Genomic DNA, 26,288 nt, shown 5'->3' with positions numbered 1-26,288 from the left:
GGCTCATACAAAGCCTATTCAAAACTATCCAGAGAAACTTGTTTTCTGCTGGTACTTCCCTCATGGCTTTCTACTTGCTGGTAAAGTTCCTCTAAACAAATCATGACTGCTTTCTTTAGAAAAGGATACTAGAGACAAAAAATTTGCAATGTCTGTGAAACAGTCCCTGTGCTAAAAGAAACAAAACTTATTCACCAGTTTGTCAAAACATGCTATTCTAGGAGTAGCACCAAAAGGAGAAGGGAGAAGACACTTCGACCACTAAAATTAGAGAAGTTTTCAGAAGATAAAACAATTTTAAATTCTGTAACTGTGGCCAACACCTAACCAGAACTGCATCAAAATAGCATTATAGCAGACAATACGATTAAACCCAAGCAATTTAACCAGTGCTACTTTTCTTGCAACTAGATTTGAATGTTACATATATAAAACTAGAGAGCAAATATTCTCAGACAGGCCTCCCCTCCTTGAGAAACTTTATTTCCTCTGACTTTCTTACCTGGCTTGCTAATCAGACTGGCTAGAGGCTCCTTATCCTGTATGATAAGATGCACCATATTGCAGCATTTTCCACACCAAGATTTCAAACATGACAGCTTTGTTCAATCTCATTTATACTGCTTTTTACATTTAAATGGAGGTTCCTATATTAAATTTCTGCCCACCTTTGGTCTACTGGGCACGAGTAAGTCTTGCTCCATCTCTTCTTCCTCCCAACAGGTGTTTATGTAGATCTGCAAGAACCTTCCAAGTGTTATCTTGATCCTATGTCAGACACTTCATTTGCTTAATTATCTAATCACCTTCCTGAACCTTTGCTAGACTCCAGTATTCTTATGCCATGTCTGGACTACTGAAGCCAAGAGGAAATGGGGGTCTATGTATGTCACTTGAGAACATGGAGAAGCCTTGGTGGCTTTTTGTGTTAATGACCAAATTCAAAGAATACTAACTCAACAGAAAATCATTTTAGTGGAGCACAGTTTCACAATAAGCAGAGTCTTTTCCTAGATGACTGGAAGTCCACTGACACTGTGTCAATTCAGGATTCTTCCTTCATGTCAGTAAATGCAAGTGATCTACAAGCAGACTTGATTATACCAACACTTTAAAGGAAGTTAGTAGCAACCTGTATCTTTCAGATGCCTTTAATATCCATGTTGTTGCAACGTTGGAAAACAAAAAATCTCAAATGAACCAACCCAAACCAGTCCCTCAATGGAAAAATAACATTTACTTTAGTTTGTTTGTTTGTTTGTTTTAAATCCTTGCTGATTATTTGTGCTTTCTTGCATATCTCCCTGTTTCAGAACTGTCAGGTAGAGAAAATGCAGCAGTTAGGACCAAGGCAATTAAAAAAATTTGTTCACTTTCCAGTGGAGAATCCAGGAAGCAGGCATGGCACCAGTAAAGGTGTTTGTGCTGTGTTCCTCTGTAAGATGGGCTTTTGATGAACACAGCTCTACTTTCTCTCTCATTGGAACTGGTATCCTAGAGGAGCAAGGAGGAACATTTATTCATATGTTCCTTTGTCTAGAACAGCTTGAGTTTTGCTTGGCATGTGTGAAGGCTTTGAAAGGATGCTTATATTCTCTTACATACCTGTGCTACACATTCACAGCAAGGTCAGGAATCCAGGCCTCTGCCATTTCATCATTAGCTTCCTGGAACTATTATCTGTGGGTCCCTAATTGATGGACCTGAAGGTCTAGCATTTCTCCACCCTATCTTAATCCTATTTAGTGCATCATGTTCCAAAAGAGATTGCAAAAACCAGGGCACTAGTGGACTGGGGCACTTTTTGCAAACCATTCAACAAGTTGAGCTATGATACCCTAAGCATTCTGCAGTCTAGTTGTTTATTTTGTTCACATTTACATGAATTATGTGTTCCACTATTTAAAACAAATTACGATTCCACTTTTTAAAAAACTAGGTAAAGAATCCATAAATTTCTGTGGTAAAATTTAATTAGCAGAGGTGTTTGGCATCACTCATTTTACAGAAACTGCCTAAGGCCAGCAGCTCTGATACTCTTGTCTAATCATCCCATTAATGACTAGGTGAATGTTAGGACTGTTTTCCAAAATAGCATGGTATAGGTATTTGAGAAAACAGTTTTCTTTAAAAAACCCAAACAAACAAACCTGCGAATCCATGAAATGGACAACATAATTTTGTGTCTTGAAATATCCCATTACAATGAGCAAGCAGTATGATTGTTTTGAGTCCTTTCTTTTAGAGAAAGGTGATTACATCATTGGTTGCACTAATGCACTATAGCTTTGGTCTTACAATGCTGAAATACAAAGCATCTTAATTCCACAAATATGAAGCCTAACAGCACTTGAATATTCACTTCTTGCAAGACCTCCTGAAATACACAAGGTGCCAAAGAAACAGCCCCATGGAACCTACCTCTTTGGCAAAAGTTATCCTATATAGATGCTAAACTGGAATCAGATTGAGCAATGATGACAGGAAATCTTCTGAAATAGTGAAGTGCAGTATTCACTGAACATGCATCAGAGGCTTTGGTATTTGGGTCATCTTCATGCTTTGATCTTCAGGTTCTGTGTCATTCTTCTATTATGCACACTCTATTAATGCTTTGCCTTGTGCTGAAGTCCTTTAATGCTGCTGCTTGTAAAGTTCCATTTTGTTTTAAATTTTATTGTAACCAGGTTCACTCTGAGTGACTGTTGTGAGGGGGAGACCTAAAAATCACATCTTAAACTGTGTTAGCATTTAGGCACCACTAATACACTTACTTTCAGGATGTTAAGAACATATTTGTGTTGCCTGTAGACTGTCTTTGTGAGTGAGCCAAAAAAAGCCCAGTTTAGGATGAAAAGCCAATGTTTTACTTCTTTCTGTGTTGTTATGGTTAGGTTTTAAAAGACTTTCTTTGGACAATTTGAAAAGTTTAAATACGGTGGGGTTTCTACTGTTCAGTCTTTGACACCCAGAGGCTCAGAGTTCTGTCTTCTGAATGAAGAAAAAAATGGTCTTCAGATTTTTTTCAGACCCATGGCTCTGCTGAAGGACTTGGGATGTCATTTAACATGAACAAGTGTACACATGAGAAATAACATAGTCTCTGAATTCTTCCAGCAGTTGTCATCAGACTCCATCTGCTCTGTGCAATTCCAATTCTGCTGTCATGGCTCGATTCCAGTACCTATGTATTTAGATATCTGCATGGCAATGAATCCTATGCCTAGGAGAGTAAAAAGATTTAATCTCTAACTTGCTGGAAGGCTTTATTCCAAGTGTTTTCCATAATTAAGGAAAAAAATCCCCAAAAAAACCCTCAACAACTTACTAAGCTTTAGTTTTCCTAATTTTGTCTAATTACTGCACAAGGCAGTATGTGTAAGCCTACAGTGGTTTTTTTCCTTGATCATTATTTATAAATCTCATATTAATGAGGCTATAAATTCTGTGTATATAAAATACTATTTTTAAATGAACATGTTCAGTAATAACAATATCTAGAATAAACAAATGAAGGATGCATTTGCATTTCCCAGTATGTGATATTCTAAAAATATAGAAGTACCTAAAACTACTTCAAGTGTCAAAGAATTTCTGCAAAATTAACTCCTTCAGACCACAAAGCTTCCCCTAAGAAGTTTCTTACATTAGATATAAGGATTTTTAATAGCTGTAATTCACTATAGTACTGTCTGAACCCAACAGGCTAATGCCTTAACCAGGGGAGAACATTCTTAATGTGCTTTTTACAGAAGGGTTGGGACTATGGGCACATAGGAATGTGTTGCTGATAAACAGAAGCTAAGAGGAGGAGGATGCTGTGGCCATAGCAACTTGACAAGCTTCCAGCCTTCTCCAGGATTGTGACAGCCCACTTGTTTTACCTTTGCTGTTTCAGTTCCCTCATGCTAATTTCCCTTCTGGAGGTGTGTGCTGGGAAGAGAAAGCTGATGCAGAAAGCTACAACTGTCAGCAAATAAAGGCATATTCCACAGTTCCTACTTGTAGTTTGCTTCCTCTCAGGCCACAGAAGCCCTGGCCACATGATTTCTAGATATAAGGGACTTTCCCATCATCATAGGATGATTAGGTAACTGTTCCACTTCTTGCTCTCTCCCTGTTGCTAGGGTGAGGATTTAGTAACAAAAAGAATAGAAGTCTGCCAACCCAATCTCATTGCCTGACACTGGTTTTTAAAATCAGACTCTACAAATAAAGATAGTCTTCATGAAGTGGAAATTTTGAATAAATGTGACCCACTGAAATTACTGTTTTTTCCACCTTGCATCCAGCAGTCCCATCAACCTTCATTGTGAAAGTATACACTGGGGACCCAGCAGGAACACAATTAGGCCTTGCAGAGTTCTCACAAAATTAAAGACATTCTGGACTTTTGCCATTTTCTTGCCCAGCTTCCTGCTCGAAGCAGTGCAGCATCAGGTCAGCCATGGCTTTGTCTAGCTCAGACTAGAAAACCTTAAAGCCTGGAGACTCCACAACCTGAGTGAGCAATAATTCCAATATTGCATTACAAAAGATTTTTTTTAACATCTGTGTTACTGGTTGGTATCTGCCACTATGGAGAAGAATTTAGCTCTGGCTTCATAACTGACCTTCAAGTAGCTGTAGCTTTTAGAAGACCTCCCCTGCAGTCTCCTAAACAAGACTGGCTCCCTCAAGCTCTCCTTGTAAGATGTCTGCATTAGGGCCCCATCTTGGTAGCTGCTCACTGCATCCTCTCCAGCTTCTCAGCATCTTTGAACCAAGGGCCCTCAGTTGACTCCAACATTTCAGATGCAGCCTCAAAATTTCTGAGTACTGAAGCATAATGACAACTCTCACTTCCCTGAACACTTTTCTGAAGTAGCCCACTATGCAATTTCTTCCACTTGGAATGAGAGCACCCTGTTGGCCCCTGAGCAACTTATCTTCTCCCATAATATCTTTGTCCTTTTAACAGATCCATACTTCTCTGCAGCCTAATATTACTCCTTTGCTTACCTATCCTGTAACCAGAAAAAAACTGATTTTCATCCTGTTTTAAAACTACCTTGACATAAAAGTTTAAAGGGATTTTGTACTTGCTGGCTCGATCTACTACAGAGATAAGCATCAGCTACACAGCCTGTGAGCAGCTTCACACACCTCTCTACCTAGGCTGTATTCAACAAGGTGTGTTTCCCTCTCCCATAGCTTTCCTTTTTGGCATTCCTTATTCTGGCAAAAAGTAGTTACCCAACCTCTTTTTTTCTAATTGCTCTCATTAATTACAGGTACTTAACGAATCACCCTGTGAAAACCCATCCACGGTCACTAAGGGGTTACAGCTTGTATGTTCAACCAGGAAATTTTAGATGTTTGCAGGCAGCCAATAAAAGGAGAGATCAACAAGGCAGCTGACTCATGCAGGAAAGCTCAAGCTGGGTTTGAATCAAGTTTAAAGCCGACTCCCAATTGTTATCTGCAAGTTTCACTCTGTTTTTTTCATAGTTTCTATGTCCATATTTCCAGAGGTAAGTTGATTTTTGTTTCTAATTTCTTTTACTGAGATGTCTGAATGTTAACACAATGTAGAGGTTCTCTCATAGTAAGGAAAATATCTTTACTATGAATTGCTTTAAAAAAAAAAACCAAAACAAACAAAACACTAGCTTTAAACTTAAAAACTGGAAATAAATAGATTTATAGCAGTCTTCCTCCTGTCCCTGCCTGTCCAACTAGGGGAAGACAAGAAAGTTGTCTGAATGTTTAGTGTCCTACTGAAAAATAATATGAAACCCTTCATTGCAAAGGTTGCCTATGAAATACTAGTTTTGTTGTTTGATAGTGAGGCTTTTTAAAAAGGGTTTAGGAGAAAAAGCATTCAGAAGGGCATAATTACTGGAAAAATAGTTTTGGTATCAAACTTCTGATCCAGGTGATAGGGAGACTATTATCTGTAATTCCATGATGCCCCATATTCCATGGTTAGTCCTGCCAACTGTTTTAAGACTCTGGGTAGCATTCTGGATAGATAAAAGATCTGTCATTTTAGGGTTAAATTCTTTTGGAAGTGATCAGCAAATCACTCTAAACGTAGGTGTGCAAAAAGAAGTACAACCTCCTACACAGCCAGTAGTGCTTGACATGGCATGGTTTGTAGCAGACTAAGATTGAAGTGGTTTTCATCTTATTTTTAGAAAATGTCTAGTTAATTAGGTTTTGCAAACCTAATGGAGGGGTGGCTAGGTTTTATTTTTATCTAAGTAGCCTATTGGTGAGTGTTTTAAAAATGTTATAGCTTTACTTGATTCCATTCTAAATAGAAACAGCCTTTTTGAGGAATGGTTTAGATTCTGTATTCATTGATTCATCTTTCCTGTACTGTTTGGTGTTGAGAAAATTACTTTGGCTATTTAAATTATTATTTATTATGCTATATTATGAAAATGTGACAGTTTTCCTTCTGCTAGCCTTCTGATTTCCTCCTATGTATTTAGGACTTGTAGATCTTTGTGGTCTGTCTTTGCAACCTTAGAGGATATATGGTTTACTTGGAAATTTATCTTCATTTAGAGCAACCTTTTCAAATTTTAGGAAAGTCTCACCCTCTCTATCAGCCTTATACCATGTTGTATTTCTTCTTTAAGGAAACGTTAAGTGAGGCACCTAAAGCAGCTATTGCTTTCAAATTGCACTAATCTAACAAAAGAAAAAAAATTAAACCATTCTTTCATATCAAAATCAAATACTGCTGAAGCTGAACTGGCAAAGGAGCTGCTGAATTTTATTTGCATTTTGATTGTGGTTAGCAAAAGTTTAGTATCCCTGTGTAATTGTGAACGTGCCTGCAAGACACAGCTTAGATACTGAGACTGACTGAAAATAAATTGGTCATGAAACAGAACCAATTCAGCCATGAGCACAGGATTATTTAGTGTCAGGTTTTTGTTTCTACTTTATTTGTGACCAGCTAAAAGTCAGAAGACTTTCAGGTTTTCTGCATTCCAGGAACCCTTTTTGTAGAGCCCAGCTTTTAGGACACAATTCACACCTGACAGTTCTTACTGGTTACTTCATATTTATGTCCCTGTTACTCCAGTTCTCTCACGTTTCCTTTTCTAGCCCTGACCTACTGGACTCCAAAAGGGAGTTTTTCACTTACAGTTCTTTTGATTCACTGACCACTGATCTTGCCATAATCCTTTTCCATGTTTTTTTTTTCCCATGCTTGCTCATTTTTGTCTTTCACCACTATCTTCTGACCATTATCTAGTCTAATGTAGCCTCATAAATGTAATTGGAAATGTTACTCATGAAGTACCATGGTGATACTTTGCAGAGGTTCTCTCTAACCCATGTGCATTGTCATGCAATGTGCCCAAAACCTTCAGATGGTCTTGGAGGGTTACAGTATAGACAAAAGTACCAAGCAAATTAGTGGCTGCTATGGAGACCAAGCTCCATTTAGCAGCTTAGGGCAGCAAGACATGTCTTTTGCCTTGCTCTTGTGTTGATATTTGATGTTGCATTAATCAAAATATATGGAAGAATGATAAGAAATATGAGTTACTGAACTGCCTTCTTTCATGAGAAGCAGGGAAACTCTATTTCTGTCTAGTATGTAATTCTTAAAATAGTAGTTTGTATCCATAAATCAATATCGCTTTAAAATCACATTTTGCATTATAAATAATGCCCCACATTTCAAACTCATCAGATGGAAATAATAATAAGCAATTAATTAGCACCTTGCAACCTCAGATGGCAAGTTATGCTTCAGACACTCCTTTGCAATTAGTGCATTTTTCCTGTCTTTGTAAGGAAAGTCTGACACAGGGTAATAAAAAAAAAAGCCTGTTAGATTAGTGTCATAGTTATTTGGGAAGTAAGGGGTGGTACAGCTTCACTGTGCTTTATTAGTAGAGATAAAAAGTAGTCTTCATAACTTCTTACTTTTCTGGCATTTTCTCTCCTTAGCCAGCCATTAAGAAATGGCCAAATCATGACTTGTAGTAGCCAGGAAGATTTGGATAGCTTTAACCTGGACAGGACAAGCTCAGGCTTTGCACTCAAAGCTTTTTGTATTTCTAGGAACACTGACATTTCAGTGACTCTGCTGCCCAGCCAGGAGAGGTCTGTGTTTTATTTGGCAGAGTAACCAGGCAGGTGGGCAGCACAGACCTACAGTGATGACACCAGAATGAATTGTAGCATGTCCCAAATCATCTGATCCCTAAACATGTCTCAATTCCTAGAAATTTTGACTAGCCAAGAGGAAACTTGGTGGCAGATATATTGATATGCCTTATGTTTTTTTACAAATCTTTATGGAAGTTGTAGTTTAATCCTGAATTATCACTACTATAACAATGTCTACACACCCTGATCAGTAATTTTCAGCATGCTATGGTATTACATCTTTCTGGAGTGGTCTCACTTGAATTTAATCTAAAACATCATGTGCACATGAGAGAGTAGAGAAATCAGGAGGGCAGGGAGAGGAAGGGGGGAAATGTACATATCTCACTGCCCTGTAGCCCTGGCCAAGTCCTAATTAAAAATAAATGAGCAGAAAGTGATGGATGGCAGCCTATTGACAATAAAATTCTGGTGTGCTAAAAAAACACCACAGAAAATTTCCCAGAATAGTCACAATCTACTTTTGATGAAGCAAGATCAAAGCATTTTAGTGAATGCACTGACCTGAGTGTTTATCAAAAATGAAATGTCTGATGTGCATCTACAGACTGGGTACTCTCATTAACCAAGAATGCTGCCATTCAGCTGGCTTCTGTTAAAGGTAAAATACATAAATGTCCCACTGAAACACATGATGTTTAATTTGTTCAGTTATTAAGGCAAGGTACTACAGTACTTCAGAAAAAAAAATTAAAATTAACAGTTTAAATTATCATTAATACTTCAAAACCCAAATGCTGCCAGAATTTGGTAACATAAATACCTTAAAAATTTTAAGGTATTTTTGTCCCTGTGGGAAAGGATTGGTTGTTTTCAGACAACTGAAGTGTAGCAATCTTTGTAATCTGAAGTGAAGTTATTTGTTTGGAAGCTTGTTTAAAGAAAGTTTCCTCTGTCCCCTGTCCACATTTTCTTTAAGCCAAGCAACCAGACCCCAAACCAAAATAGCTAAAGTTACAGAAATTAACAGTTTGCTTTCCACACTGAGGTGGAATCCTTTCCCTCAGATTTGCTCAATAAATCTAAGGACACTGTTTTGCTCTTCTCTCTCTCTCTTTCTACCATTCTGATCTGTTGTTTACACTACATGGTACTTAGGAAAACTGGGAGAATAAAATGTTTAACTCAGCTGCAAAATGTTTGACTGTGTGCTGATTAGAAATACTTAAAATTGTGAAAATAAGCTTTAAAATGGGTGGGGCTGTGAATGACTTCCTGTGGTTACTTTACAGGCTTGTGAATCAGCACAGCAAATAAGAGAAACTGAAGCTGAAGTTTCATTGTAAAGACTAATTAGACTAATGAGAATGAGCTTCAGGTCTGCTGAAATCAACAATGAATTTCAAAGAATTTTCTGCTCACAAGTACCACAGAGTAGAGATTACCACATCTTTTAAATCAAACATAAAATTAACAAAACTTGAACCTGTAACACAAGTTCAGTTATTTCTATGAAAATACAGAGTTCAGTAATTCCTCTGTGTGAATAACTAACTCTGAAGCCTGTAGATAACTAAACTTTATTCTGTTGATGACCAAAGCAGAGCCTTGTTATTCCCTGTAAATAAAGTGTTTCAATTCATGTCTACAGCCCAATAGCAAAAGGATCCAACACAAGTTCTTGGGGACAGTAATGGGAAAGAACTTGATTTTTCTTAGTCTGTAATTCAGCTTTCTCCTGCCTTCACACTTCACATTGCTTTAAACTGTGCTCTTTTGTTCATACTGTGCATGTAGTTCACAATGTATGTATATACAGTCATTTGTGACTTATTATTTGGACGGAGTTCTTTACCCTGGTATAGCTGGTTGCAATAAGTATCTGCAGTTATTCTTAAAGCACCACATGTCTATTTACAAGATTGCTTTGGGCTTTAAAACCACTCTTTGCTTTAAAATACAAAAATTCACCTATTCTGAATATGACTTTAAGGTAATTCTGATGGACTGTGTTGTGCAATGACATTTTCCTACAAACCACAGGTCAGACAACGCTTCTGGAAGTTTTGACAGGAATCTGCAGCAGTTTGAGGCCTGGCATTTCAGAGCATCTTATACCAAGCCATTTGCCCAAGAGGAGCAGATTGTTTCACCTTATTGCCTTGTGCTGGCATCAAGAACCAAGTTACAGACCCCACACTGCAGGTAACACTGGGGATTTGCATTCTTTGCAGGATTTGTAATGGAGACAGACTTGCTGGAACACACTAAATCAGTGACACGACAGCTGAAGTGGAAGGAAAAGCAGCCTTTAGATCATCAGAGTACTGTAAATGTTTTTTCTAACTGAAGCTTCCCACCAGAGGTGGGCTGCTTATCTCCAAAATTGTTTGGTATAATGTAAAAGAGAATCCAAACAAAGGAAGGAATATTGTCAGCTACACAGACTGTTTCAACAAATATCAACATGACTTGATTCCCATTCCTTTTGAAGGATGTAATTGTTTAATTTAGTAGAACTCTTATATTGACTCTCTGTTTCTAAAAAGATAGACAAGAAATGTTAAAACTGTGATGTTTGAGGGGTTTTGAGTCAGTTTTCGAAGTTAAAATATGCAAGTCCTGTGGAAGCAATTTTGTGATGGATTTAGTCATGTGTAAACATTTTGCAATTAAGCCCACTGCATCTGTATGAACATCTAAGAAAATGTGATTTTAATGTGACTATAGCTGTTCTTCAACACCATTTCAAAAAAGGAAACCAAGAGGAGGAGGAAACCAGGATGGAGAAGTTCTATTAGACTAATTTTGTATAGTTCATCTAGCTGATCAACATAATGATAAAGATAGTTGCAATATAGGGAAGCATAAATGCAAACACACTTTCATATGCAATGTGATATTAAAAATGCTTTCTTGCCTCTGCAGAATGTGTAGGCCTTTTAGCTGGAATTTTGACTAATGTAAATAAGGAGGCAATTTCCACTGCAGTCTACAATCTGATGGATGCAAAGGTTAGTTGCCTCTTACAAGAACATTACCTGATTCTTTCAATTGTAATCTTTATCGTCAAAATACAGGAAAGGTTTTGTCTTCCTTGTTTTATTAGACATGACAGAGTTGGAGAGTATGCCTTGAAACTCCAGGTTCAATTAGGAATTGTAGAAAATAGATATTCTAAGATTCTCTAGAAACTATACCAATTGCTACCTGCAATTATAAAAAATATTGTTTCCAGTTACCAGCTGTAGTCAGACTGGTAAGCTCGTGTGAGCTGAGAACAAATATCAGCCTCAAGAAGATCAGATTAGGGCTGGAATGAAGGACAATTTTTGTTGTATGTACTGGTAAGAAGATATTTATTTCAGTACCTAATCAGTGATATTGCCTGCTGCAGCAGTACTGGTATCAGAAGTGATCTTGGATTGCTGTAAGCCTTAGGACAGTAAACCCACAGATCTGTGCTGCCAGTGAGCCAAGGTAACCAGGTAAAGTTGAATTAAATATGTCTGTGTGCCCACTCTGCTGGGTGCTCTGATACTGCTACCCTATATTCCATGAGAAAACTGGCTTAAAAAGATTTTGAAACAAAAGATTCCAAGAAGGTAATTCTTCTCTATTTTGATCTTTTTCAGGCCCTCTGTTCACAAAAAATCTGCCACCTAACCAGCAAGAAAATTCCTTTTGCAGTGCCAAGCTTGTCAACTCTTCTACTTGACAGCAGAACAAATAATGCAGGAAGAGGAAATATTATTGAGATGGATCTGTCAGAATGCAACAACAAAGAAAGGTTGTTGAACCTTGAAACATAATCAGCTCCACTTATACTAGGAAAAAGGACAATGTTAGCTGCTGTTCCAAAGAAATGGTATTTTCCATGTAAAATTGTCGCTTCTAAGAGTGCCCTCTGCTGGTATCATCTGAAACACGAGTTCACTGCAGAAAACCAGAGATGCCACAATACCTTTTGATTAAGTGTATAGATAAAAAAGCCTTTTCTGCTAAATTCTTTTTTAGAGCCCTGACCTGTTTTGTACTTTTCCATTTACACATCAAAAATTCCCAGTTGTCCTTGACAGAACTAGCCCCTTCTGCAACCCACACTGCCAGAATAACTTTGTAATTTGCTATTAAGAAAATGAAATATATTTTAGGGACCTTGTGTCGCCAGGAACATGCGAATGATTCCTGGTAATCACCATTCCTATATAAATAACTTTCTTTGCCTTTCTGATGTGGATTTGTCCTGTCAAAATGTTTTAATCTGTGTCAAGTATTGATACATTCACCCTTTTTTGTATCCAAAGACATGGGGAATATAGAAAAGTTGAGCCACAGGAAACCACAGAATGGTTTTCACTTAGAGCAGCATCAACATTACCAACCATTTTCATTCTGATCAACAGCTGCCAGATTTACAGGACAGAATGTTTCATAACTTCAGAAATAATTTTCTACAATTTGAAAGAGTCAGAGGTGTGTAGCCAAAATCTTCCTAGGAATAATGGTGCATTAACAAAGGCCTAAAGCACAGTTAGTCACAAATAACAGCTCTCCAGTTAATTTTCACTTCAGTTCCAGTCTTCTGCACTGGCTGACATATGTAATGTTCTGCTGTTGTTTGATTTAAGGGTCTCATCTTACCCATGTTAAACTTTTTCTAGACCACCCAGGCTCTGACCATAGAAAATCAAATTCCTTTTGTACAATCCCTTTATCTGGTTCAACTGCAGGCAAAGAAAGCAACATGCATAAGGACCCACCACTGGCCCTAAAGCACAGACCACAACCTATCCATCTGGAACAACCACTGACAGGTAAGACCCCATTTCCAGTTTAAGGTGGCAATATGCTCCTTAGCCAGAACCCAGCAGTTGAATTGTTTAAAGTTTGGAGTTGGTTATCTCCAAATTTCATGCACATTGTCAGATATTTAGTGTACTAACTCTTCCAAACTTGATAGAAACGTCTGGTGAATCTATTTGTGTATAGCTACTCCTATGTTCTCAGAAGTTTAGGCACTGGCCACTGGCTTGCTCTTTTTCAGGGCCATGTTCAGGCTGAGGACAGTTCTGAAAAGACCATAATAAAACCACAGAAAAATATCCTGAACTACCAGGTTTTCTCATCTATGTAGAGCCAAGCTACTTCGCATAAAGTTTGATACAGATGCTAGACAAACAGTGCAAGACCTGAAAATCTGCTCTTACAATATCTGAGAACTTAATAATCTTTAGAAACAGTTGTTTTCTGTAAACTGATCCTTGTGAGTTTTAAACAAAAGATGAAAGCACATTGGGCCAGTTTAGAACAAAGAATGCAAATAAACAAACTCTTCCTACTCCTTTCCTCTACTGCGTTTATATTTCTGGTGTTGGTGCTATCGCTTGCTAACAACTTCTGGAATTCGTTTATAATTTTATTTTATTTTGCTTTCACTCAAGATCCTTGCTGCAAAGGAAGCTGTTGCCAAATCCTAGCCTGCCAGAGACAGACCATCCTCAGCTGCATGACAGAAGGACGCCTCAACCGTATCCTCGACATCCTTCGCTCGCAGCAGTCGCTGTCCCGACTGGATTATGAAACAATCACCTCTTGTCCCACTGTGACTGCCCGTGCTCGGGCATTGCTGGACACTTGTCTCTGCCTTGGAGAGAGGGCAGCACAGGTTGTAGTCAATGTACTTTCAATGGCCAAATGTAGCCCTCTGAGACAAGGGAACCATTGCCTAGACTGCCCTTCTAAGGTAAGCAGGCTGTTGTGATGGGTTGTTTTGCACTGGCCATTTGGAATGGCAACAATTCATGTTAATGCCACAAAACCTGTTGGCAGAAGTCAATCCTTCCTGCAGTCCACAATTCTCTTCCTCCAGTGGAAAAAGCTTGCTGGATTAAAAGACCAAGTCAGCCACTGCATGCAGAAATTACCAAGACTGCTGTAACAAATTCCAGTTTGGATCTTGGATGGGAGGAGTGCCGTGTGTGTGCAAGACAAGTCAGAGGACAACTTATTTCCTTTGGTTTTTTGTTGTTTTTTTTTTTTTTGAAAGGGAACAAAAGGGATCACAACTTCACGAAGATCACACTATGGAAGAACAGTTATTATCCTCCTAAGGACAGTAAACAACAGGGTACTGGATGAGGAAAAAGACTACTGCTTGTCACTGAGCTTGCACCTGAGCCAGTTGTTAGGCTTGAGAGAATCAGCAAATATTTCTTTAACAAGACTTTAAGACTTGGAAATTTTATATTATGTGTATAAATTATTTCTACTCATAGTCAGATGCACTCAAAACAGAGCACTGACAGCAGCCCTTTAGGCTTTAAAGTATTTACTAAACGGAAAAACATGAATACCTTACATCTGTGTACTCCAATATGTCTGCAGTTCAAATGAAAAATTACACCACAAAGAAGAGGTGCCAAGCTGATTGTTTTGAAATGGTGGTTCTGGTGAACTGTGAAGTGAAGTAGGAAGAGTATTTTACTTACAATGAAAAACAGTGTTATGTAAGATGCTGGGTTTTTTAAGGCATACTGAGATTTCATCAAGCTTCATGGCACTGGATAAACACAACTTGTTACACAACCTACAAGTTCTTAAAACAAAACCACATTGCTCTGGTTCCCTGTTTTGTATCCCTTCTCTCCACAGTTTCAAACTACTTATTGAATTCATCAGTTTGTCAGGTTGTAATTTTAAATGCAGTGATGATGTGCTTTCTAAGCACATTTAAAATGCAAAATAATTCCATTGCATACTACAATGCCACTGGAACCATAAACACTTTTTACATGAATTCATTAAGCTTTAAGAATTCCTTGAGCTAACATTTTTACAAAAAAAAAAAGGAACATCTATTCAAAATAATTTTGCATATTAAAGGAGCTAAACATCTATTTCACTTGCAAGGTTTTTTTACAACCTGTGCTTTAGATGAGAACTTTCAACAGACTAGATCAGTCTCTGCTCTAATTATTTTGCTTGTGAGGAAAAGAATGTGCAGTCACAGGGTGTTTGCTGGTTTAGAAGGCATGAAATAGAGTAGAATAGGTAATAATGCACCTGTGGAAAATTTTTATACACTGGCAATCTTGTGGAAATTTAATTATCAACTTTCAAAAATCATTCTATTCAGTTGTTCTGCTGGACACCTTACACTTCTGTAAAAGATGCCAGCTGGCAGGCCATGCTGATTTTTGTCATGTTTTTGGCATAGAAACAGTTTTGGCTCTTTTCTTGAAACAGCTGCCTTCTTCAGAATATCATTTGATGCCAGACTTAAGCCCAGTCTTAACTGTTAATTGCAGACCTGGCAACAAAATAATGGGAGCACAAGTTGTCTGTTTTTCCAAATAGATTTTTGTTCTCATATTTAGCTTTCCAATTTAAGTATTTGTAGAAAGATGTGACCTTAGAGTTAGATCTATTGCTTATCCAAGTATTTAAGAGAGAATCCAAGAAGACAGTTTGTAACCAGCTACAAAACAAAGGCAAATTGTTAGTTCATGCTAAAAAGAGCCAGAATAGAATTCTTTAACTATGTTATTTATTAAGTAACTCTATCCACAATCAGGTCTGACCCCTTGCTCAAATGAAATCAATGCATAAATTTGTTTTTTTATACTGATACTTCTGCATTGTCAGAAATCATTACACTACTGCCAAAGCCTTGAGACAAACATCGTGCTCTCCCTTGTGTAATAAAAATACTTAAACTCTGTGGTTTGTTGACAATTACAGTTGCTGGGAATCTTCAAATATGGTATTTTGAAGGGATACTGCTATTTAATTGAAATTCCTGTGTGACCTACATGAGGTGGTCCTGGTCTGCCAGGGGGCTTGGACTTGATGATCTCTCAAGGTCCTTTCCAACCCTTAACACTCTGTGATTCCTGTAATTTCTGTGAATAACTGCTGTTTGTATGAAGTTTGCATAGAAAGCTAGAGTACAGTGACCTGAAACTAGCATAGTTTCATTTTGTCTTGCCAAAAATACAAACCCTTGTAAGACCTACAGTGTATTGGAGATGTAACAAAGAAAATAACATAATGTGGTGATCACTAATGTGAAATATCTAACTGCTTAAAGCTTATGCTGTTTTCTTGGGATCCAAGATAGTTCATTAGCAAAGGACTCTTGTCCTTGCCTCTATTCTGCAGTTCTCTTGGTATCAAAAAACCCAATATAGAATAAATGTCACCAAGTAATAGTAATGATAGAAGAATTAAACTTTTCTTTAAGATCTATGAGAAGAAACAAGGCTTGAATTTGAAGAACATCTAGAGTCCCAGAAAGGAAATATAATACATGGGTAACTCTATAAAACAGTAAAGGGAATAATAAAAAGTCACTTCAGGACTGACCATACAAAGTAATTAGTAAAACTCTCCCCTTAGTTACACAGAAAAGATGCAACTAGAATTAACAGGTGTTAAAATGGTAAATCCTATTCAAATTTTGTAAGTGGGGTAGGCAGATGGCTGTTTTTCTGTCTTTATTAATATATTTTTCTCCTTGATGCTAGTTAGTTACCTTTTGATGATTTGTAAACAGATTACTGTCCCTTGCTCTGTTTCCTATCTGGTGTCCCCACCATAAGAAGGACATTGATCTGCTGGCACAAAACTTAAAAAAACAAGCAAACAAACAAACAAAAAAAAAGCATTAATAGATTGCTAGTGTACAAAGAGAATTTTACATCAGGTATGTAGTCAAAAAAGTACAAAACCTAAAGCACTAACGAAAATATCCTCAACCTCAAGGCTTTTCATTTTATTGTTTCAAGTCTGTATTCTATATAACCTTGTAAACATTTTCATGCTTGCACAGGTCAAGTCACTTGAGCTATTCACATGAAGATTTCTAAGGAAGACCTAGTGGGAATATTAAATACTTGTGGGACTGGTAGATTAAGGAAGGATTGTCAAGGCAGGCATAGAGAATTCAGGTTTCTTTACTGGTATTTACTGATTATAATGCTACACAGATGTTAACTATGCTCTCCCACAGTAATATATGCTGTCTCTAAGACTGCTGGGGTTTTTTTAAGCATGAAGAAATCTAGTGCTGTATTTTCTTTGATTCTTTTCCTGCCCCCTTTGCAAAATAGAATACCAGAGCTCAAATGGCCTTAGCACAGTTTTGCTTTTGTTCTTAATCAGAGGGAGTAATCCCTTACTTGCCTGGTACTACATTCCCTTTACTAAGCACATGGTTGACTTAAATAAAACTGGCTTTTGAAGGTAAATCCACCATAAATTAAATTAGCTGACAGAGTCTGCAAATAGCATATTTAATGAGTTATTTGTGTTATGTTTAAGTTCTTATAGCTGCAAGAACACATTAGCTGTACAGTTAAGTTCAGTAAGTGTTGAAAAAAGGCTGCTGGTAGTTGCAGCACTGCATTTTGCTCAATTCCAACATTACAAATATTGTAGATAAGAAGCTCAGACATACTATTTCCAGCTCTTGTAGAGCACAGAAGTTTGTGAACCATATTTTGTTATTTCCTGACTCTCTTTGCCAAAAATACACCCCAAGTAAAAACTAGACAGATCTACAGCCTCAAACTGCCATCTTTCTGGCCTCTAAGGTCAAGCTTTTTCTCTTCCAAGGAAGTAAGGGAGACAACAGTTGAAGAAACTGGACTCCTTCAACCAGGCTGAATTAAACAGCAGTTAGTGATTGAGAATAAAAACTTCTTCACCCCTTGAAATGTAGTAACATTTCAAAGTGCTTCAACACCCATTGTCACCTGTTGGTCTGGAACAGCTGACTTACAGCCTCCATAGGAGCTGCAAACACAGCTGAATTTCCCCCTTTCAGAAGTAACCCAGCTGTGCTCCAACGTCTGCACTTTATTTAGATTTCAAAGTCCTTTATTTAGATTTCAAGGAAAAGCATTTGTATTAGTTAACAGAATGACAAACCAACACTGTATTTGTTTTCCTTTGTTTACCAAAAAGGGCACATTATTTTTTTTCCTGCAAGGAAAACTCTGCAAGGGGAGTGCCTAACCATGTTCTCTTGTGTGTGTGCAAGGTGCCCAAGCAACCAGTTTCCCATTCCATGTTGTCAATGTTTTAGCTGGAAAACAGTGCTCAGCTCTAAGCATGGACTGAGAAGAGAGAAAGGCTAATAGGAAGTGAGGAAACCTGACATGTAGGGACATGATGATAAAGCTGTTTGTTTGGTCTAGCAAACAGGAGGTGAAGGGCAAATACACCAGTCTGGAGAAGAGGTAGTGAACACCCAGTGGCAAAACAGAGGCTGTGGTATCAGCCCCTGTTGTCTTTACTGCTTTATAATTCTGGAGTGGCTTTCAAGCAGTCCAAAAAGATATAAAGGCTGCCATTAAGACAGTCACCTCCACCAACCCCAGAGCAATCAGCAATATTCATGGAACTTTATTTTTACCTGAGCAAGTGCTGTTTAGTTGACAAAATCAACACAAACAAGCAACTTGCTAAGCCTTTTCCCTGTTTATTTATGCAAAATACAAATGTTTAAAGTGGTTTAAGGGAGAAATTTAATTTTTTATTTTTTGCTGGGGGTTGTGTAGTATGAATATTTACAACAGCCCTGCAAGGCAATCACTATCTATTTCACTAAAATCTACCTGTGAAGTTATGCTCCTGTTAGCAAATCAGCTATCAGCAAGATTCAATAGTGAAAGCCTGAATTAAAGAGTGCTGGAGTGTTTCTCTCTACAGTGTTTCTGTGAATTCTGAAAGAAAAGAAGGTGCTTCTCCATTTCCACTTCTCTGGATGTTGCTTGGTCACCTCTCCAATACAATGAAAATCTCTTCCATCTTCACTAAAAGGTATTGTTTTCGAGCAAGATTTCTGTTCATCTTTTAAATGTTTGCTAAGAGAGCCACTATAACATTCTATCTTTTAATTTAGAAAAAATTTTCATTACCCTGAAGCGTCTCTTCTCCCCCTGGTCTATTTTGCAATGTGGTTTTCTTTGTGTTAATACTTTCCTCCCTCTTTTTGCATGATGCCACAAGAACATAATAAAAAACTTAAGACATACAATTTTAAAATGCAAACAGAATCCTAGGGGAAAAAAAGGTACTAATGATCAACATTTGTGCTGAATTGGTATTACCTCACACAGAAATTAGATTGTTTTCCTCATAGGCTGCATGCCTCAGACAGGTTTTACTAAACTCTGTGTGAGACAAAGGTTTACAGCCAAAGAAATATTTCACCTCAGAAAGGCTTTCTGCAAAACAAGCCAGTCTTCCTGTCCCCTTCCTTCTGCTCTGACTCCTCCAGAGCTGGTTCAAATGCAGTCTGGCATCTCTGGCTAAAACCTATTCTCTCTGCTAAATTCATTTCTATGCTAATATTCAATGCTGCAGGGTTATTTGTTTTACAGAGATCTCTGACTAGAGTACAGAATTAATGAAATATTCAAGGGGAGGGAGATTAGGATGCTGTTTGATATTCTGTCTTTCACAACCACAACTGGATAGCCTTTGATTACATTTTCTACATGAGATAAATGATAGGGTTTGAAGTCAGCTGTTGCATTTTAATTCTTGGTTTGGGTTTTTTTTGTTTGTTTGTTTTTTTCTGATGTCTTTTAAGGGAATGTTTTCTGCTATTCCTTTACTATATCAATATAGCACTTTCATTAATTCTTAGCTGGTGGGAGACCAATTTTTTCTTTTTTCCAGATCCTACATCAACTCTGTTTCTCTGCCCAAACTAGCCCCTAGCAGTGAAAGCTGTCATTTCTTGTTCAGTGTTCCTTTTGTTCATCTTTGCTAGCAAGAGAAGGTGCACACACTTTGGCAAGACCTCTCCTGCCTATAACAGTGCCAATTTACAGAGAACAGTGGCAACTAGAGGTAAAAGTTCACTATGGATTTGTTACTTGATGGCACACTTGGGCACGTAGAAAGGATTTTTTTGTCTGTTTTTACAGCTGACTAATTAATCACAGTTGTTTTTTCTAGGATAAAGTATTTTTAAAGGATAAAGTAAAACATAATTGTCAGGATTTCACAGCTGTAGTTTTACTGTTCAGTATATAATGGATTTAACTCTTAAAAGTATGCAATGCAGCTGTCCTCTGTACTAATGTAAATCTGCCTTTGGCTTTTGTTTTAATTGCAAAATATTATGGGAACCTGCAATGTATGTTATTCCAGCACAGAATAATCCAAAAGAACAGTTTCTCCAGTGCTACTCTTCAGTAATACAATTTGTGCAACAAGGACAAACACAGAGTTCTTGAGGTAGTGTGGCACTGAGCAAGCTACGTGATCAACCTTCTCATAAGTGATGAGGACATCTGCAGGACTCCAACCATAATATCTGTTGCATGAGATGACACTGATGACCCATTGTAACAATTAACTTGGCAATCCACATTTTCAAAATAACATGAGGTCTTCCAAGTTTTCCCATACTACTGACACTGACATAAAAATATCTCCCTGACCTCCACAAGCAGTAATGTGACACCCATAACCAGGAGGTTTAGTTTCCTTTATCATACTGCCTGAGGTCTGACAGAGAAGCCCAAGTGTTTGTTCTCACTTCAGTTACTCTTCCAGATTCATTGCATACATTGTGTGGGTATCTATAGAGATATCTTTCAGCTTATATTTTGGAAAACTTTACTTTTAAAACAGCGTAAATTTGGAGCAAATACAACTACAGAATCCTGCAGAAGTCTGAAAGCCTAAGAAAGGCTGTCCTTAGAATCTGTTTACCCAACCACTATATTGTATTATTGTAAGTTCTCTAAATAAAATTGGAAGAAACCCTTTTATAAAAGGAACATATTTATTTATATTGTGCAAACATGAGCAGTTTGGAGAAAAGTAACAGGGGTGCACTAAAAGTGAAGAAGTAAAAAGGGAACCCTTAGAATACTATAGTGCATCAGTGGGGTCAGCACTGATGGAGCTGTACTGTAGAGGGCTGAACTCAAAGCATTTCTGCTAGGGAACATCTGGTTGAAATTAGATTGCAAAGTTTGGACTCAGCATGATAACATAAACAAAATTATGACATTGGCTTCAGCCTCTACTAACCAGCTACTTGCAAATAGGCTAACAGTGTAACTACTGCTGAGCATTACCAAAACCTTCTAAGCTTCAGTACTCCAGGTACCACAAGTGAAAAAAGTCTATCAAAAAACAATAATACAGTGGGATCTGTAATACAAAGGAATTTTGTTGTTTTCACTAAAGTCCAAGCAGTTGTGTTAGAAGGATGAGAGTCACATAATAGTAGAAAAACAACAGATGTCTTCAAACTTTCTCATCCCCAAAAAATGTAGCTAAACACCATGAAACTGTTACAAACACTTCCACTAAGAAATTCCATCATCTGGTCATACCCCAAGCAAGAAAAAATTATTTGCTCTTAAGAAGCTATTTTTTACAGACAAAAATCCTCCTTAGCTTGTTTTTATACATAACCACTGCTCTCAGCCTTCAAAGCTGACACAGATGAAGAGCCTTGTCTTTAAAAATGCCTGCAGCTTTTAAAGTCTCGGTGAAACAATGATTCTAACTCCTATGTTGTTTTCCAAGAAAATTAAGGCAGTGATTCACCCACTCTCATTAATAAACAACCAGGTACATGAAAGTAATTCAACAAAGATAAGAATTTGTATCACAAAGGGTGGGGTTTCAGAGTTGAACAATTTAGTTGTCTAAAAAATGAAATTAAAAATCCGTTTAAAAAGAACTACAAAGAATTATTCCCAAATTTTCCAAATAGACCTTCAAAATTGTCTAGGAAAAACATGACTTATTGTGAATTCCACTAGTAATAGAGAAGATTACTGTAGGAAAAAAAGAAAGTAAAATGAAAGCAGCAAGTTTGGGACACTGATTAAAAGAAGATAAGGATACTGGATAAAGACAAGATAGTGACTGGAGTCCCATAAAATTTACCTGAAGATTCTGATTTTTTTTTTTTTTTTTGGCGGTGTTTCTTTGCTCTCCAACGGAAAGTTTTCCTGGTAACATTGAAAAGCTTGTTCATACTTCAGAAGATCTCTGTTCCAACTTCTGCTTTGCAGCATCGACAGCACCGTAAAAAAGAGCTTGTAATCATGTGCAACAAAGATAGCAAATAATAAACTTTTATGAGAGTGGCTCAGGCAGTGAAAAAGAAAAGGTCTCTAAAAGGTGAAAAATTTCCAGATAGGAAAAATATAAAATGGTACATGTATTTTACATTCTCGTTTTAAAATTGAGGTACAGAGAAGCCAAGTTTTCCATAAAAGACCTAGTGTTAATCTTAAGAGTATTTATATAAGTGCAGCTGGACTAGACAGAGCCATCTCACAGTTTCGAGTCATTAAAGGGACATTTTCTATTACCCCCTCCTCTTCCTTTCTGCTCCTAACTTACTCCACATTTGTACCTGTGATCCTGAGAGTAAAAAACTTGCCTACACAAAACTACTGTTTCCTGCCAGCTTAGTGAGCACAACTGCCTCACAGAGGGGGTCAGGCAAGTGCCTAAGTCGGTCAAATGCTGAAAGCCAGTGGAGTAGGAGGAGACATGCAGCTAGAAGCAGAGGAAGATAAATTTAGAAGTCTAAATTTAGACCTTTTTTTAATTGCTTAGCATTTTGGAGCTTGTAGTCAATCTCATTTGTAAAGTAATACTCTGTTTAAACCACCTACAGCAGAAGTTTGTATGATGGAAAGGTAAAAAAGAAGAGACAAAGAACCAAGTAATTTGTTTCTGTAAATAAAATCACTCAGCCTTAAACAAAGAAAAGAAACAGGAACTTAACACTCCTTTTGAACTGTTGCTGTTTCTCTCTCTAAAGACTGTTGAGTTGACATTGTGTTGTTCTAAATGATGAAGGTTGAAAACTACTGAAAAGAAACTCTGATTTTAAGTCCTTTTAAAAACTGTCACTTGCTGGGATCTGGCTAAAGACACAGATTTACTGTCCTGAATAATTTTATGATTCCTGCAAATAACTCCTGTGTCCACAGAATGTTGTCCTGGTTTCAGAGCACCAGGATAAAAAACTGCCTGTGTTTATACTGACCTGAGACTGCATGGGACACCACCAGCAAGTGCCAGACTGTTGATGTGGCAGTTACTTGATCTCCTTAAAGGTCAGGATTGAAGGTGTTGTTTTTTTTTTTGAGATGTACATCTCAAAAGAACCATGGAAGTGGTCCCAAGACTCACTCAGTGTGGTAAAAACTTCAAAAGGAATCAACATACACGCTCAAATATTTGGCTGGAAGCAACATCTCTACGACGTAACAGTGAGTTCTACTTATATGTATATATACAACACACCTTCAATGCCAACCTTTAAGGAGCTCAAGTACATCCTCATTCTCCCACGAACTAAGAGCATGAGGAACACATTCCTTGGGGATTCAGGCAGTAAGGATATGCTTAAACTCATGCTGCACACCCGAATTAGTTTCCTAACAACCATAAAGCTGATGGTTCAGATCAGGTTTCCGTTAGATTTAACATCAATTTTTACCTCAGCTGTCATGTTCTAAAACCACTTAATGAATATCCTGTGGATTTGGTTTCCTTTAGTCTGAGGCAAGTTCAATTTCAGTTTGTTTAGGGGCATTTAATCTGTTTATTCTTCAAGCTTTTTTAGTCAAATTACAGTTTCTAAGAGATGAATTTAAGTGGAAATATTAGTCAGACAAAAAGGAAAACAAACAATAGGGCAAAACTCACAGGCTTACCACACTGTTTGACTTTGTTCTCACTAACTAAAAGAAATGTGATCTTAAATTGATTAAATTGGTATCAGATAAAATCCTAGTACAAAGTAAATTTTTTTTTAGGTTTTATCTGCTAATACTTAGAGAATGCACAGTCCTGAATAAACAAAACTTAAAAACTTACCAGTAGCAACTTATGGACAATCAGCAACGAGGCAGACAGTTTGTAGAGGTAATCTGTAGCAAGAAGATAAGTAAAGTAAGGAGGCAAGACTTAAATTTGGCTTCCATGGTAAAACTGAAGAAGTATTTTATAAAGTTGTGAACCTTGCCAAAATGGACAAAAACGTTTCTTTAGATTATTATTGTGAAGTTTGCTTCTAGTCACTGCAAACACTCTGAAAGCATCGTTAGCCTTATGGTGATGTCCAATATTGGGTCTCTCATACCAATCTCTACAGCATTATAGGCTGTCAGGATTCAAAGAGTGAACTGCTATTTTGAAATCCCTGAACGGGTATTTTTTTTCCCCTAGTATGTATTTTGCAAAGTTCTAAAATAAAACATAATAATCTACACTTCCAGCATATGCTTAATTGTTCCCTGTGTCTGTTCAGCTTTCACCTATTTCTTGTTCCTCAAGGCAGTTTGATAATTAGCTCATATTCTAAGTCTATCATATGTGAGACAACCATTGCAAGTATCCATCTCTACCTGAAAGATGCTGTGTTAATACTGTAGGAAATAGAGCACTGTCAATATCTGTAACAATAACTAAATAGTATTAACATGCTTTCTTATTCATATTATAATGGGAATCAATTACTTTTTTACTGCACATACTTGAATTATATTCCAGGGAATGTCTTCTACATTTTTAAATTTTTTATCAGTTGGGTATAGGTAGCTTAAAAACAAGGCAGCCATGTGTCAGGGCTGTTAAGCTCCCAGAAGAAGGCAGACTGGTTTTGCTGGCTGCTTTTCAACATTGCCAATAGTTTCAGAAGGTAATAGATTTAGTGAAGTTATCTCTTCATGTAGAGTACAAGACCTAAACGTGCAAAACCCAAACAAGAATTGAAACAAAGATAATTAAAGACTTGAAATGATAAGGTGCCTTTACATTATGATCTGTGAATGGTAGTTTGTTTTGATATGGTGCTGTATGGTTTGGAAATGAGTTCTAATGCAGTTCTCTCATCTACATGCACTTAAAAAGCCAACTTCCATCAAACTTCCATTGCACTCATTGTTGTCCAAACACAATGTAAGGAATATCTGGAGATAAAGAGGAGGGCTGCAGTCACTTTGTATGCTGATTGTCTGTGTGACAGTGAAAGTAAAAAAAACAGCAAAAAACCTTCTTGATAAAGCAATCAAGTTTTGAGAGAGGAAGCAGTATGGAAATTAGAAAAGTAAGCCTCAAGTCAATGTAACTGAACTTCATCATCACATTTCCTGGCATGTTTATGGGTATGACAGTGCAGTTTGCCCTTTTCTGTTCTTTTACAGCCTCGTCATTTTTGTTTGCCTGCAACATTTTGGGCTTTTTTTTACCCTGGTATATTCTATTGAAAAAATCCATTTAGGACTCATCTGTTTGAGACTGTAGATGGTAATCATGGACCAGACGAGGGATAATTAGATTGTTTTGAGCAAGACAGAGACAATCACATCTCTTGAACCCTGTTGTCTTTCCAGACACTGGCTTTCTTTTTGCCTAGCAGGGAAGAGCAAAAAGGGCAGGAAAAGAACATTAAAAGGCAGCTGTAGTCTGTATTTCACCAGCTTAGACATGCTAAAACTATTAGCCTGGTAGAGGAAAGCAAACAAGAAAGTCTTCCTCACACTACCCCAAATACATCAGCTGAACAGCAAATTGCTTACTCACTATTATTTTCATATATCACTGGGCACTTTTAATCACGATTTTGAGAGACCCATTAGATGTATTTTACTGCACTCCGTGTTTAGGTGTGGCCGTGCCCCTCTTGAGGGCAGGAATACTCTCACTGTAGTATTCTACGGGTTCCCTTTTTATTTTCATATTCACTATGACTGGCGCTTACCCCCCAGTCACATCCCCCACAATCACCGGGTTTAAGGGCTTCGACCCTCTGAGGCCCCTCATTTTCGAGGGGAGCTCATGTGCGTGTAGCTCGGTGCCAATGTCATCCCCTGGGGTTTCAAGGGAGCTCCATGGCCCCCCCTTCTTCTCAGGGACCTCGGGCTGAGGACAGTTCCCACCTCCAGCTGCGGCGGGTTCGGGGGCAAGCTGAAGGCCCTCGGCTCCTCCGCGGGGTGGGAAAAGGCGTCGTTTTCGTACCGTCAGCTCTAAGCCTCTTCTCCATCTTGTGCCTGGGGAAAAGGGGAAGGATGGTTCTTGACCCGCCGGAGGGAGGAAGCGGTCTCCCATTTCGCGCTGCTTGGCTCAGGTAAATCAGCGGGTTCGGACGGACCCCACGGCGT

At 37.8% G+C, this 26,288-nt stretch overlaps 1 protein-coding gene and 1 long non-coding RNA gene across 2 annotated transcripts; one reads left to right on the top strand and one right to left on the bottom strand.

The window, feature by feature from the left end:
• Nucleotides 1-930: 930 nt before the first annotated feature.
• Nucleotides 931-26,202, bottom strand: LOC139802148 (uncharacterized). Its single transcript, XR_011728528.1, has 4 exons — nt 26,067-26,202; nt 24,004-24,056; nt 2,418-3,223; nt 931-1,486 (listed from the first exon to the last, which is right to left on the bottom strand). It is a non-coding gene; the product is annotated as an uncharacterized lncRNA (long non-coding RNA).
• Nucleotides 5,297-15,858, top strand: LOC139802141 (receptor-interacting serine/threonine-protein kinase 2-like). Its single transcript, XM_071756988.1, is given in 7 exon segments — nt 5,297-5,513; nt 10,165-10,326; nt 11,050-11,135; nt 11,757-11,887; nt 11,889-11,911; nt 12,786-12,938; nt 13,566-15,858. Coding segments are annotated over 7 exon segments (1,056 nt in total). The 5' UTR covers nt 5,297-5,332; the 3' UTR covers nt 13,886-15,858.
• Nucleotides 26,203-26,288: the final 86 nt, after the last annotated feature.

The sequence above is a fragment of the Heliangelus exortis genome, chromosome 13 (assembly GCF_036169615.1).
Source record: "Heliangelus exortis chromosome 13, bHelExo1.hap1, whole genome shotgun sequence".
NCBI classification, from domain to species: Eukaryota; Metazoa; Chordata; class Aves; order Apodiformes; family Trochilidae; genus Heliangelus; species Heliangelus exortis.
The sequence above is the reverse complement of the archived record's forward strand: the minus strand, read 5'-3'. Positions and strand labels throughout refer to the sequence as shown.